The 16,672-nt window shown below is 39.8% G+C and overlaps 1 protein-coding gene across 1 annotated transcript; it reads right to left on the minus strand.

The window, feature by feature from the left end:
• Positions 1–6,671: 6,671 nt before the first annotated feature.
• LOC103270668 (olfactory receptor 52M1) lies at positions 6,672–7,625 on the minus strand. Its single transcript, XM_008068203.1, has one exon. It carries the CDS (start codon positions 7,623–7,625, stop codon positions 6,672–6,674), a length of 954 nt encoding a protein of 317 aa, XP_008066394.1.
• Positions 7,626–16,672: the final 9,047 nt, after the last annotated feature.

Raw genomic sequence — 16,672 nt, forward strand, 5'->3', positions numbered from 1 at the left:
ATATTTGTATTCCTAACCCTTAACTGTACCCCACAATTTTAAAATAAAAAATATATTAAAATTCTTTAAAATGTGGCATATATACACAATGGAATATTATGCAGCCATAAAGAAAGACAAACATATGGACTTCGCAGCAACTTGGATGGATTTGGATTCGATCATGCTCAGTGATCTATCACAGAAACAAAGAACAGAGTTTCATATGTTCTCATTCATAAACAGACCTTGAAAAAATTATAATACTGTAAGAAAGGGATTGGTAGTAATGGGAAACTGTCAGGGGAGGGGGTGGGATTGGCAGTTGAGGAAAACTGCTAGGGGAGGGAGGGGCATACCTCATCAACAAGGGTAACTGCATGATCAATGTTTATATACCTAACCCTGAATTGTGCCCCACATCTATATAATAAAAAAAAAGAAAAGAAAAGAAAAGAAAAAGCAGACAAAAACATACACCGAGGAAAGGACATCCTATTCAAAAATGGTGCTGGGGCCGGGCTCGGTGGCTCAGCCTGTAATCCCACGCCTTTGGGAGGCTGAGGTGAGTGGATTGCCTGAGCCTGCAGGTTCAAGACTCGCCTGGGCAGGCGAGACCTCATCTCTACAATAAAATCAAAAAATTAGCCAGGCGAGGTAGTGTGTGCCTGTAATTCCGGCTACTCAGAAGGCTTAGGCGGAAGGATCACTCAGTATTATAAACTCTAATTCCATCCAGGTTGCTGTAAAATTCATGATTTTGTTCTTTTTCATGGCTGCTTAATATTCCATTGTGTATATGTACCACATTTTTTTAAAAATGGTGCTGGGAAAACTGGATAGCTACAGGCAGAAAAGTGAAACTTGATCCTTATCTCTCCCCATATATAAAAATTAACTCAAGATGGATTAAAGACTTCAATGTCAGACCCAAAACCTAGGATAACTATCCTAGGAAAAAAACCTAGGAAAAACTCTTCTGGCCATCACCTTAGGCAAAGAACTTGTGACCAAAACCCCAAGAGCAAATGCAACAGATACAAAAATACATAAATGGGACTTAATGAAACTAAAAATCTTCTGCTCAGCAAAAGAAATAACAGAGCAAACAGGCAACCTACAGAATGGGAGAAGATATTGGCAAGCTATATATCTGACAAAGGACTAATATCCAGAATTTTTATAAAACTCAAACAAATCAGCAAGTAAAAAGCCAATGACCCAATCAAAAAGTAGGCAATGAACAGACATCTTTCAAAAGAAGATATACAAATGCCCAACAAACATATGAAAAAATTCTCAACATCAATAATCATCAGAGAAATGCAAATTAAAACTACAATGAGATGCCACCTTACACGAGTCAGAATGGTCATTATTTAAAAAATCAAAAAACTGGCCAGGCTCAGTGGCTCAGCCTGTAATCCTGCGCTTTGGGAGGCCGAGGTGAGTGAATTGCCTGAGCCCACGGGTTCAAGACCCGCCTGGGCAACTTGGTGAGACCTCATCTCTACAATAAATCAAAAAAAATTAGCCAGGCGTGGTAGTGCACACCTATAGTACAAGCTACTTGGAAGGCTGAGGCGGAAGGATCACTGGAGACCAGCAGGTCAAGGTTTCAGTGGCCGGGAGCAGCCACTGCACTCCAGTCTGGGTGACAGAGTGAGACTCCAACTCAAAAAAAAAAGTTTTAATTTAATAAATAAATAAATCAAAAAACAATAGATACTGGCACAGCTGCAAGAAAAGGGAATGTGTATACACTACTGGTGGGAGTGTAAATTAGTACAATCTCTATGGAAATAAGTATAGAGATTTCTCAAAAAACTAAAAATAGATCTACCATTTGATCCAGCAATCCTACTACTAGGTATCTACCCAAAGGAACAGAGGTGGTTATATTTTAAAAGTATGCCTGCACCCACATGTTCATTGCAGCACAATTCACAATTGCAAAGATGTCAAATCAATCTAAATGCCCAATAGCTGATCAGTGGATAATGAAAATGTGGTATATATACACTGTGGAATACTACGCAGCTATCAAAAAGAGTGAAATAATGTCTTTTGCGGGAACTTGGGTGGAATTGGAGAACTTGATCTTAAGTGAACCAACTCAGGAACAGAAAACCAAACACTGCAAGTTCTCACTTTCAAATAGAAGCTAATCTAAGGATCTGCAAAGGCATAGAGAATGATAAAATGGACACTGGAGACTCAGAAGAGGGAGGAGAAAGTGGGGGGAGTGACCAAAAAATCACCTCTTGAGTACAAAAGGAGGTGTTGGTGAGTACACTTAAATCCCAGACTTCTTTGCCACAATACAAAGCAACCATGTAATCCAAAACTATCTGTACCCCCAAAAGCTAATGAATTTTTTTAAACACTAAAAAACACGCTTCTACAGAGAAAATGGAGGAAGTATTTTGTAACAGTACGATTCTGCTAGCCCAGAGTAGTCCTCAGTCTATTTTTATAGTTGTACCTTTGTGTTTTTAGCATATCATTAATCGTGAATTAATGCCTAAGAGCTTCAAGGGACATGCTCTGCATTTAGGCTGCACTTCGAATTCAAATTGCTGTAGGAGACCTCTGACACTAGGTCCTTTAGGTTTATATGTGCACTAGAACTGCCCTCCCAGAGTAAAAAATGGAAAGCATGTTGAGTGTTGTGAAGTGGCATTTGAGTGTTGTGAAGTTTACATGGCTTTTATTCCTTTTTAAATGGCTTTGAGAGAAAATATCAAAAAGATCTCATAAAGAACTCTGTATTTATAACTAGTAGCTCTTTCCACAGGACCAACTTTTGTTGTTGTAGAACTGAAGACTTTTCCGTGGGACTTATCACAGTTGTGTTAGAACAGATCTTTCCAGAAATAGACACCAAGATGGAATTCGACATGTCAGAGACTTGGGGAGGGTGACCATAAAGGAAGATAGAGAGGGATCCTGAGGAGGGTGAAAACGCCATACAATCACAATGCAAGTCTCATCTTGGGAAAGAGAGGGGGAGGATGAAAGGCCTTAGACTTCTGTGCAGTTCTAAGACAATGTTGACAAGGTTAATGGCCTTGAACCAATGGCCTCCATGAGAAGAGTCCAGTATTTCATAGGATTAGGCCTTCCTTAATAGCTCTGTGCTCATTCATTGGTTGGAAACAGACCAAGGGACGTGGAGTCTATGCAATGTCATGTATTGGAGCTCTGTGCCTCTAACAATTGTCCGCTTACTGCTCAGCTGTGCATCATTGAAGGAGATGATTGTATCTTTGGTTGTTTACAGAGACCCTTAAGTGTTCATGCCTAGCAATTAATTGCTTAATAACCCTCAATTTTATTATCCTTCTGCAGGGAATTAATACAACTTAGAAGAAACCAATGAACTCCACTGTCTTTGTAGGTTGTTCTCCCCCAAACCCCCTCCAAATTCTTTCAAATGCTTGAATCATCACAAACTATAGTGACATTTTGCTCTGCTTGGACATTTTATTAGTTCACAACCAGTGAAATGTTTATCAAGTAAGGTATTGTGCAAAGTGTTATTGTAACCGAACTCAAGTTCAGTTACTTGTTTCTTGAAAGTTAAAAGTTGAAACACAAAAGTTGGTGGAAGGAAAATTAGCCTTTAAGAGCCTACAAACTGAGGAGATGGTGAACTAAAGTCATAAAGATTGCCTCAAATTTCTCAGGCTGATTTGAAGGGCTTTAAAAGGGGAAAGGGGACGTGGGAAACTATGCACAAGGGTAGGCTACGTGTAGTTCAGCATGCTCATCTTGGTGGCCATCTGGTGGTCCAGCTGGCATCAGTCTGACCACAACCAGGTTGTAGATTAACTGTGTTCAGCATTTTTCTTCCTCAGAAGGGTCGTTTGACAATCTGGTTCCTGTTTTTGTTGGGACGTGGAAATCCTTGGGCAAGTATATAGATAATCATTAATCATAATCAGGGCAAAATGCAGGCAGCATGGCTATTATTATTGTATTTTCATTAAATGGGGTTACTCCAGCTGTATTATCTATGTCCCACCTACTAACTAGGACAGCATCTTACTAATTCACCAGATGGCTAGTGGGCCAGTTTCAAGTCCCCATATTACCTTCTGTTTGTTATGACCACTCGTGGGTCCTCTAAGAAGCAGACACCAAGATGGAATTGGACATGTGAGATAACAGAGGATATGCTTGTAAGGAAAAATAGGGAGGGAGCTGCAGGAGGCTGGGAGAACTAATGGAAAATGATGCCAGTATAACTTCCATAAAAGACTGAAAGAGAATGAAAAAGAAGGTCTTTAGAATTGGGTGCATTTCTAAAAATTTCAGCAGTCCTGGAGCCATAGTTTCCTGTCAGTGTTCTGTCTCAAACAGGGCTACTCTATATCACTCCAACAGCTACTGGGAAGTGTGGCCTTGGCAGAAGCATAGATAGCCTTAGCTGTTGCCAGCTAAAGTATATCAGTCAACTACATTCCCTGCTATGGGAAATCTGCAATGTGCACTTAAAAGTTGTCAAAACAATCTCCATGGCTCCTTGCATGTTTGTAAGCTCCTTCACCTTTTATGCTTAGGTGGCCAGCTTAATGCCACTTGACTGCTTCCAGATTTCACAATTTCCATATTGAAATACAGAATACAGATTCCATAGCCAATCTGACACCAATTTTTAAATCACTTCAGATTTCTGAATTCTGCATCTTTGGGCCTTGCCCACTCTCTCCTGATTCACAGAGTATCCTGAGAGGTAGTGAACATATATCTGGCACTGATTCCAAACATTTTCCTCTGGTCGCCAATCATGATGAGAATGAGTAAAACAGAAGACTCATATAGTTTTTTCCATTCATAGGGAGAACTCAACTCCTCCAAGCTCACAAAGATGAAAAGTTAAGGAAAGCTGCTCATTATGGAGTGATGGGCTGAAAGTTAGAGATGGTATGAAGAGGAAATATACAGGTAATTGAAATCCTAATGATTGCAAATCTCATATATCCCAATAGTGGGGCAATTTCCATTCACTGGACTAGGAGAAGCAAAATGAGAAATCAGTTTCTCTGGTTGTCATGTAGTGAACTTTCCTTTGCACTTGACTGTTTTTTCTATCATGCCCAATGATACAGTTTGTGTACCTAAAGACTAGTGTATTAAAATTTTTTCTGTTTAGTTTATGTATTTATGCAATTAGCAAGCAGACCTAGATTTAATCCCACATTACCCTTTTTTCTTCCTCTGGAAAGGAGCAAGGTAAAGGAGATTGCTTTGACCTTTACTCTTCCAGTTTTGGAAATAATGGGTATGGCTAATATATGCTGTCTTTGGGAGTATTAAATGCATAACAATTCAGATCTCATAGAGAAAACTCTTTCAGCTCCCTTCACAGTTAAAGAAAATGATGATCAGAGAAGGTAGGAGATTTAGAGTGTTTAAAAAAAACTGGGCTCAATTCCTGGTTTTAACTCTTATAGGATGAATAATCTTGGACAATTCTACTTCTGGCTACTTCGGTTTTTTGTTTTGTTTTTACCTGAAAAATTGAGAGAATAAGTCTTACCTTACAGTGTGATTGTGAGAACTGTGTCCGTATTTTCAATCTATAGTAGCTAAATGCTCTATTCATCTTAACCACTTTCTAGACATTGAGCTAACATTTAGCCTGGAGAGTAAAGTCAATGTCTCCATGAGTTATATAACTCATAACTTTATTTTGTGCTGATCCACTTTAAGAACATAGCACACTATGAGCAGGAATTCTGCAGCTGGATCAGGATTCAGGGAGGGCTTATGTGGAAAGGGAAGATTTTCCTTTCCATGGAACCCTCACACGCTCCAGGCCTGTGGAGAAAATATAACAAAGGCAACGCTGAGATATGGCCGTCTTGTCTCATTTTCCTTAACTGAACTGGCAGTTTTTTTTCAAACCACATTCTCTTTAATGAGTGGCATCCCCATACCAGCTGGGCATCCAGGTGAGTCATCTAGAACATTACATGTTGTATTAATACGAGCAGTTTTAACAGCATATCAATTACTAAAGGCTTAACTCGGGTTTTCTTGTAGCTGAGGCAGCCTTAAGGAAATGACTCAGTTTTTAGGATTTACTCACTTTTTAGGATATACATATAAAACAGAGTAGAAAGTATTAGTACATAGCACCACAATGTATTAAAAACTCCAATCAAAACATGAACCTAGGCAACTTAAGTTCACAAAGCAAGGGTGTTATGCCTTAATTTCTCATGTAAAATGTGAACAGTTATGCCTCATACAATATCAGGATACGTGTAAGAATTACTGACGCATATACTAAATAAGCATTAGCTGTTTGTTACTAACATAGTTGTCATTGGTTACCTTCTTTGAGGTTCAAATATTCTTTAGTGTAAGTTGGATATCTTCCATCTTTAGAACTTAGAGTTGAATACTTTTTTTTTTTTAGTTGGAGTCTCACTCTGTTGTCCAGGCTGGAGTGCAGTGGCACACTCACGGCCACTCCAGCGTCAACCTGCTGGGCTCTGGCAATCCTTCTGCCTCAGCCTTCCAAGTAGCCGGAAGTATACTTTCTTACTATTCCTTTGGAACTATAAAAGTTGGAGACCACAGGGCCTAATATCTCTGACTGTAAAATTCCCAATGGGAAGCATTCCACTATATTTAAACACCTTCTCCATAAGCTTCTTTGAGAGAGAAGGAAATAACAGTCATTTAATTTTAGTTTTTATCCTCAGGATTTGGAGAAATCTGTCTCGAATCTGCTTGGTACGGACAGCATAGACAATAGGATTGAGGACTGGAGGAACAAGGAGATAGAAGTTGGCAAGCAGGGTGTGAATTGGAGGAGGAACATGGTGACCAAATCGGTGAATAAGGGAAGAAACGACAATGGGAACATAGAAGATTAGAATGGCGCAGATGTGAGAACCACACGTCCCCAGAGTTTTAAGCTTGGCCTCAGGGGTGGCCAGCCCCATCACAGCCCTGAAAATCATCACATAGGAGGCAGCGATAGCCACTGAGTCCAAAATCAGCACCAGAAAGCCAATGCTCAGCCCATATATGTTATTGACCCTGCTGTCACCACACGTCAAGGCAACCACAGCCATGTGCTCACAGTAGGAGTGGGAGATGACATGAGTTTTGTAAAGGGGCAGCCGCAGGCGGATCATCAAAGGCAGGGGTCCAATGTAGAGAACCCCCCGGAGGAGGGCAGCTAACCCCAAACGACCTACCACCATATGAGTGAGCACTGTGCTGTGATGTAATGGGTCACAGATGGCTACATAGCGATCAAAAGCCATGGCAAGGAAGATACCTGATTCAACAGTGGCAAAACAGTGGATAAGGAACATTTGGCCCAAGCAGGCATCCAAGCTGATGTCACTAGCACCAAACCAGAAGATTCCCAGAAGTTTGGGCATAGTGGAAGTAGACAGAACCAGGTCAATGATGGCCAACATGCATAGGAAAAGATACATGGGCTGGTGCAGGCTGCGCTCTACTCTGACCACAGCCAGGATGGTGACATTCCCCACCATAGCCACCAGGTACATGGAGCCAAAGGGGATGGAGAGCCAGGTGTGCAAGGACTCCAGTCCTGGGATGCCAGTGAGCCGGAAGGAGCTGGATACTGAGCAGACATTATGAAAACTGAGCATGGCTACTTATATATAAACCTTCTCACTTTTGTCCCAAAATACAGCAGAACTTCTTTTACCTGGAAATAAAAGAATATTTTAAGGTTTTATAATAAAGAATAGGATCATTGGCTAGATAGATGTTATACAACAAGTATTTTTAGAAGAAATTATAGAGTGTCATAGTGTCATGTTATTAGACTACAATGTCTACAAAAACTTAACAAGCACAAACCAAAATATTCATTAAAATGAATGTATCAGTATCTTTTTGCAGGATGACCATCAAAAAAATGATTGTGCATCAATAAATGAGTTGATCTAAAACAGACAATTTGGTAACTATTTGGTCATTTGCTTCTGCAGGGAGGTTAGAAAGTGGCATTAGAACTATATTGGAAAGCTTTACAGAGTGTTTCTTGAAAGAAAAGAGACACGTTGGAATCAAGAGATATAGAATCAGAGACTTCTGGAACTATTTAGACTCTATGGTAAATCAAAGTTTAGGCTTAGGACTAACATAGACTACTAGGTGAGCTGAAATAATATCTAATCTGAAGGATAAAATCACAAGGCAGAGATGTGAGATGGTAAAGATGATACCTTCCAGAGGGTAGAAAAAAGGTAGTTTCTGAAAGGTAAAAGTTGTTGACTGAAGCTTAATTTATGAACGTTGATGCCCAAAGGTTGTCTGGGTTTGGTAATTTTCTAGATTTGGTTTCAGATCTTAGAAGTAAGTGCTTAGGTAAATTACTTTATCTAATTAATGAAATATAACCAACCTCATTTCACAACAAACTTAAAGCTGTGGCCCAGAGAAGTTGACATGATTAAATGAGAATGGAGTGTCTAACACACAGTAACACTAAGCATTAGCATTCTTTATTAAGTTGAGACTAATGTATAAAACCAAAAACATGTTCAATAAACTTCAGAGGACTTTAGAATGTCTATCTTCAGGAAACTGTGGTGCAGGGAGAATGACCACGGTCTAAACTTGTGGACTTTACCCACAGAAAGCAGGATTCATCTTCAGACTCCCACAGATTACTACAAATGGGCATAATGTTGACAGTAGTTGTAAAAGGGGAAGATTAAAATGCTGTCTTTGGCACTGGATAGGAAAAGAAGTTCACGGGAACCAGCAGCCTATGAAGTAAGTAGGTAGGATGAGGAAAGGGGGTTAACTGTGGGGAGCCTGGCTTGGCTTCCTTATCCTGTATACTGGTTATTCTGCATTTGTACTTCCAGATCCCCACTTTGTATGGCCCCAGAAGGTGTATTTCACTTATGGGCTGTACCACCTAGAGTTCCACGTCCTCTGATTTCCAGGTTGGTTTGGCCAATGTAAGGCACTAGCAGAAGATAAGCTGGTGAAACCAGAGATAAGAGATTTACTCCCTACTTCCTGCCAGGCATGTCTGGCAGTGTCTTGGCCTTCTGACCAAAGGCCCCAGCTCCTGAAAAGTGACCCCTTCTGCATTCCTGTAATTATGCCCTCTCCTTCCTGGTCAGGTCTAGATTGTTATACCACTTACTGCTAGTCCTAGTGTTCTTCTACCTATTGTCCCTTTATTGCTGCCCACACCTCTGTGGATAGTCCCTTCAGTTGCCCCCTTGACCATGCCATTTGTTCTTTCGTGGATATGTCAGATCAGATCCCAGTAGTATACAGTCTTTACCCAGTATTGTCTCTTGGCAAGCAGTCTGCTTCCTCAGCAGGACACAGAATCTGAAAGTTGACAAGTCACAACTAATTCTAAAGACAAAATAGCTATAATTTCATGACCATCAAGGGCTAGACAATCTATTCCCTGGTATTTAGGTTTCCAATAAAGGGGACTTTTCTATTTCACTTCTGTATTTAATCAAATGGCTTTCACAGTTTGAACATGTTATACTAAGCAAAGTTGCAAGCACATGGGAAATAATTGCTTTACTTCAAAAAAGGGAGAGTCCTCTAATTGAATGATCAGCAGGACTTGCTAAGTGCATTTTTTCTGTTGTCGTGATTGCCCCCTACAGTGGTCACCCTCCTGTGTTAGCAGTGAAACTGTTTCAGGATCTGTCTTCCCATCTGACGCCATTTGAATTCCTTCACTACTGTTCTTAGGAAAATGGTTCCCTTCTGTAATTGGGCAGATGTTATGTGGTAGAAGGATCTCACAAACCCAGATCATAGATGACGCTATGAATACACCTAGTGAATTATGGGCACCAAGAGGAAGTGACTTCTCACAAAAGTCAACAGGCCTCTGCCTCATCACAGACCTCATTAGAGCCAAGTCAAATGTCCTCTGGACTGACCTGAAACCCTGGAGAAGGTGGATTTAATTTTTCTCTCCTCTCACTTCCCTTCCTCATATCTGACAATACACAGATCTGTTTCTTGAAGTCATTTTCATTTAATATCTTCCTCTTCCTATCCCTCTCTGGGAACTCATGAAACTGAAAAGGACACCCTTGACTGAAGAGATGTACTTCAGCTGCTACATAAGGGAGGGCTGAGCCTTGGGATTGGCTTTGCTGACTCCTTTTCTCTGAGATCCTAACACAGAGAATACCTCCTTAACTCATGCCTTCCTTGTCAGGAGCAACTCTCACACCTTACATACAGCAGAAGACTTCCACGGTGCCTGTGCAGGGATAGTGTGAGAGGATAAGGATTCATTCCAGGACAACCTCCCACCTGGACAACCTATCCCAATACATTCACCATAACCATCTGCGATTTTTCCCATTCCTCACCCTGCTTACTACCCTCAGTGAGGCTGAATCTTTGTTTCCCATCCATATTATGTTCTTTTGCTTCTGAGAATTATCCATGCTTTTTTCCTATGCTTTTTCCTAAAATACTGAGTAATCTATCACAAAAACAAATAACTGAGTATCACATATTCTCACTCATAAACGTATCTTGAACAATTATCATAATACTATAAGAAAAGGATTGGCAGTAGTGGGAATCTGGCAGGAGAGGGGGTACACACCTCATCAACAAGAGTACCTGCATAATGAACATTTGTATACCTAACCCTGAATTGTACCCCACATTTTTAAAATATAAAATTTTGTAAAAATGTGTTCTTTACAAAGGAAAAAAATGGGACTCTCTTCCTATCTCCTTCACCTTGCACATTTACCTTGCCACAGTTTAGACATTCCCTTCTTAGCAGAGCCTACTTTAACCCTTAGTTAGGTACCCTATTTCTGTATTGTGCAAATAGTTCCCTGAATTGCCTCCTGGTGTGTTTCCGGCAACAGGATGTAAGTTCCAAAAAGTAGCAGTTGTGCCTGTCTTGCTCTGTATCAGAAGTCCTGTACTCCCATAATACCTGGCTTCGTTGAAGGAGAATAAAATACTGTGCCTATTTAAAGACTCTGGAAGTATCTTAGAGGGTTTTGTATTGACACTAGTGAACTAGAGTCTTCTTCAACCTCCTTGTTTGTGGCTCTGTATGGATCCCACTTTCAGGTCCCCTTCCTAGAGAATTCCTTCTCACTGAGTCTTACCTTGGAAACCTTAAATGGGAGCAAGACCTAAGTTGGCTTCCCAAGCTCTGCACATCCTTATAAACTGGGGACTCCTCAGTTCCGTCTCTAGATTCCCCTTTATAAGATGATCTTGCTTGGACTCACACACATCAGAGGAAGAGCCTGGGGTTCTGCAAATGCCTCAGAGGCCTTGCACTTATAAGCATTCTGCTCAGGGGTCCAGGGAGTTCCATCTGGACTCTAAGCTGCCTTACTTCTCTCAATATAAAAGGATACTATCAGGCTTTGTCCCAGAAGAATGTGCACTGAATCTCAATTTAAGCACAGCTGTCCCTAGCATGACAAGGTTGGTCCATATGAGTCTAAGGGGGAAGAACATGCCTCTTGAGTCATAATCCCTTGGGTCCAACTCCTGCTCTTGCACTTGTACCTGGCCTCCCTGGTGTCTGCAGTTATTCTGAGGACATGAAATAGAAATCAGAACGGTTTTCCTGGAGACAGGGATGAAGAGTACCCTGGAGCTCAGGGATAAGGAATCAGAGTTCAGCCTGGTTGTAAGACTCTAAAGTCTTATATCTATACAGTATGTAAGACTGATAGCAGAGTCCTGAACTGACTTTTTTTTTAATTTTTAATTTTGAAGATGTGGGGTACAATTCAAGGTTAGGTATACAAATGTTCATTATGCAGGTACTCTTGTTGATGGGATGTGCTCCCCTCCACCCCGGGCAGTTTCCCCCTACTGCTGAACTGACTTTAAGACAACTCAATGGCAACTCTCCCAGCCCCCAAAATAATAGATACTGGAAACATTTTTCCCCACTCATGGTTTACACCATGAGGAAAGGACTCTACGGACAGAGGAGTGCATCTCCCTTATATCTTCCTGAACCCAATCTCTCCAGTAATCCCCTCCTCAGAAACAAAAGAAGTCAAAATAAGGAAGATACCCATTTAAAGTATTCTAATGGGATTTTCATGGATTGGTAGAGCATCACACTTTAGGAGTTGCGACAAGACATGGTCTTTGAAGCTCCAAAGGCTTGAGTTTGTCAAGCCAGTTCAGTTACATACTCCTTGTGTGACCTCAAGTAAGGTATTCCATGCCCATTTCTTCAAGCACAAATTAAAAATAATACCTATGTTTCTGGTAGTATTTATAACTTAGATACTGTATATATAAAGGAGCTAGTAAGGCAAACATGGCAAATACTTAATCAGCATCATCACCATTACTGCTGTTGTTTCTGTACCTTCTAGAGGGGTTAGTTTTCATAAGCATGGAAGACACACAGCCTAACTGTCTCCTTCAGACCAGGAGCTAACATGGTCAGGGAAGAGGCTAATCCAGTAGACTCATTATGAAATGGATCTTATTTTCTCCTCTGCTCTCCTTTTTGAGGATCCTACATCTACTCATCCTCAGGATGTGGAACTTCTGAGAACTTCTAGAAGCTTGCAACCTGTCCACCAACTTTAACTTTACATTCTGTATGAAACTGCTAGTAGCTGGCAAAAAATATGAGATTCTTTCTTGCTTCTATGTCTGTGCATATGGTGTACCCTTGGTTAAGTAAAAAAAAGTAGGAATGTCACTCTGTACAGATTCATATCTAGAATCTAGAATTCTATCTAGATTTATTCAGTACTGAAACTTGGTTCGGTATTCACCTCCTCCAATAAACTCTGCTTTGACAAACTTAGGATTTAGTAGGTGAGGTAATCTCTTTTTATCTGGATGTTTTCTATGATATTTAAATATAAAATATATCCTACACATCAATGTGCTTGTCAAATCAAGTTGTTTAAGGTTACAGTAAGACCTCGTTCCTTAATTTGATGTACCAACTCTAAAGTGGAGAGGTATGCATAAGATGTTCAGAAGAACATTAAAAACATTATGTCTCCCCATGGACTAATATCTTAAATCTATATTAAGTCAGAAGAGATGCATATGCAGCCTTGTAAACATCTGAGTCAGAACCAAGCATTGTTGGTCCCCATTCTAACCCTGTACAGTAGAGAACGCCCTGGCCCCAAAATGACATTATATCACTAACTTACTTGGGCTCCATAACACAAAAGAAAGCATAGAGCTTGGTGTTGTTACATATATTAACCCTTTAATTGAACATACCTATTCAGTTATTTCATTTTCATTCATTCAGTCTTACATCTAGGTCAATCAAAGGTGAAAAGTCAGGCCACTCAATGATGCCAACAACTATTTGGGCTAATATACAAGGAGATGTATTCATCAAATTATAGTATCTCACAGAATACCTTCACTGCACCTAAAAACCTCCTGTTCCACCTATTTTTCCCTTCCTCACATGTATATCTGACTGATCCTTTTATTATCTCCATAGTTTTCCTTTTTCCAGAATGTCATATAATCGGAACCATATAATATATAGCCTTTTCAGATTGCTTTCTTTTGTGTAACATGCATTTAAGCCTTCTCTCTCTCTTGGTGGCATGAAAACTCATTTCTTTTTATTGCTGAATAATGTTCCATTGTATGGATCTTACCAGTTTCTTAATCTATTGACCTATATAGTTATATACATCAACATGCAGGTTCTGGTGTGTGTTTTGTGTTTACATTGGTGTGTTTTTGTGCATTCTGGTTTTGTTTTCAAATCACTGCAGTAAATACCAAAGAGCACCATTGCTAGATCATTTGGTGTAAGTATGTTTTATGTTGTAAGTAACTGCCAAACTGTCTTTCAAAGCAGCTGTACCATTTTGCATTTTTATCAGCATTAAGTGTTCCTGATGCTTCATATCTTTACCATTTGATGTTGCCAGTGATTTGAATTTTAGAGATTCTAGTAGGTGTGTAATATCATTTTCATTTTATTGACAATTTTCCTGATGAAATATGATGTGGAGCATCTTTTCATATGCTTATTTTCCATCTATATATCTTTGAGATATTCGTTGAAGATAACTTTTTAAACAGGCTGATTGTTTTCTTGTTGAATTTTTAAAATTCTGTATGTATTCTGGTTCAATGTTCTGTTCTACACTGAATATATCTATTGCAAAGATTGTCTTTGAAATCTAGTTTCTCAACTCTTGCTTTTATGAATTGTGCCTTTGATGTTTTCTAAAGTAATTGCCAAACCCAAAATCTTCTGTGTTTTCTATGTTCTAAGAATTTTGTAATCTTGACTTTTACAATTACTCTATAATCCCTTCTGAGTTAATTTTTCTGAAGGATATAAGATCTGTATCTAGACTTACTTTTTTGCATGTGGATATTCAGTTGTTCCCCAGGACCATTTTAAAAGACCATCTTTTCTCCATTTTATGCCCTGTGTTCCTTTATCAATGATTAGTTGACTGTATGAATTTCTGTAGGTGTATTTATGGGATCACTATTTTGTTCCATTGATCTACTTGTCTATTCTTTTGTCACTATCACACTGTCTTGATTATTGAAGATTTACAGTAAGTCTTAAAGTTAGGATTTGTCAATCTTTCAACTTCATTTTTCTCTCTCAAAATTGTATTGTTTCCTCGGGATTTTTTTTTTTATATATAAACTTTAGAATCTTTTATCAATGTCCACTAATGATTTGTTAGGATTTCAGCTTGAATTGTGTTACATATATAAATCAAGTTGGGGCAAACTGACATCTTCACAATGTTGAGTCTTTCTATTCACATGTATGAACTATCTCTTCATTTATTGGCTTTTGATTTCTTTGAGAGTTTTTTCTTGTTTATAGATCCTATGCTTATTTGGTTAGATTTGAACCTAGATATATAGTTTTCTGATTCTAAAGAACATTATATACACTGGTTTTAATTTTAAGTTCCAATTCATTGCTAGTATATAAGAAAGTGATTGGCTCATATATTGCTTTTTTATCATGAAAACTTCCTATAATTACTTATTTCATTCTAGGAGTCTAGGGAGGCTTAAGGAGAATTTCTTACATAGCTTATTATGTCACTTATGACCAAAGATGGTTTTTATTTCTTCCTTCCCAATAGATGTGTGTTTTATTTATTATTGCATTATCAAGGACTTCTGTTATGCTGTTCAATAAAAGTGGTGAGAGTGAATCTCATTGCCCTACTTTTGATGTAAGTTGGGAAAAAAAATCTAGTTTCTGACCATTAAGTTAATTAGCTGTAGGTGTTTTTTAGATTTTTTTAATTGGGTCAAGGAGGTTTTCCTCTCTTCTGTGTGCTGAGAGTATTTATTATGAACATTTGTTTTCAAATGCTTTTTCTGCATCTATTGATGTCATATGATATTTCTTGGCCTGCCGATGTGATGAATTATATTAATTTTTTAATGTTGAGTCAGCCTTGCATATATGGAATAAATCTCATTTGGTCACATGCATAATATATTTTATATTTTGTTGAATTTGATTTGCTAACATTTTGAGGATTTTTATATCTATGAACATGAAAGATATTCATTATTGAAATTACCTGGGCCAGGGACAGGAACAAGATGGCGACGGCATAGGTGAACTTGTGAGTTTCTCCGAACATGAGTTCCCAAAAAGACTCTTACCTCTCTTCCCCCATCCCCCAGCCCACCACCAGCCATGCTAGTGCAAGGCCTGAGGACCTTCAGTCCCACACAGGGCCAGATATTGCAGCCCACTGCTGCTGCTGTTCCACTGTGTATGTGGGAGTCTCGGGTCCCAGCCTCCGCCCAGCTCCCTCCCTGGCTACATCGTCTCCAGCCCGGCACCCGGCACCAAGCTGCCGGTCACTGAGGGAGGATCTGGGTGCCCGCCCCTCAGAGACACCGGTCCCATTCCTGGCTGAAGTACCCTGTGGGGGGCCCAGGGCACTCTCACCGCTCGCCACCTGCCCTCTGGAGCTTTGGAGCTCTGGAACTCTGGGCCCACCATGGCTGAGGCACTCAGCACAAGACCCCAAGCTGTGGGACCCAGACAAGCAGAGAAAAACAGATCTGCAGAAACTGCCTCGCCATTCTCCAGGCAGAGAGTTCCATTGCCCCACCCACCGATCAACAAACTTTACCTCAGTTCCTAAGGCAACGCACAAAACAGGAGACAAAGCCCCACCCCTACGCTGCAACAAAAAACAAAGGGGAGACGCTGGAATCGGAGATCAGAAAAGTGACTTTAGTCTGATCGCTTATTTTGACTTATGATTTTATCAATGTAACTGTTGGTTTTGATCACATTTGTTGTTTGCCTTCTGACTTACACTGTTTCTTGATTTTATTGGCCTGTCTCTGTGTAGCTATCAGTACTCTTTAGGGAATCTTTCTTATGTGCCTTTCTTCACTTCTTCCCGGCCTTGTGTCTCTTTCTCACCTGATAGTTGGTATGTATATCTGTTTTCCCTCTCACTCTTCTCTCTTTCTAACTCTCTATTGACCCCCCTTCCTCCATTATTTTCCTCTTTTAAACCCCTCTTTTTAATCTAGGGACCAAGACTACATACTGCTAAATGGACAGATTGTAAGGCAGAGAGAAATAGGTTCCAGTGTGCTCATACACCTGTTCGTGGATGCTAGAATCAGCATAATACATTCTGAACCACAGCTTCCCTCTCAATTATACCTCAAA

The sequence above is a fragment of the Carlito syrichta genome, unplaced genomic scaffold (genome assembly GCF_000164805.1).
Source record: "Carlito syrichta isolate Samal-C Ts95f unplaced genomic scaffold, Tarsius_syrichta-2.0.1 Scaffold309894, whole genome shotgun sequence".
Lineage (NCBI taxonomy): Eukaryota > Metazoa > Chordata > Mammalia > Primates > Tarsiidae > Carlito > Carlito syrichta.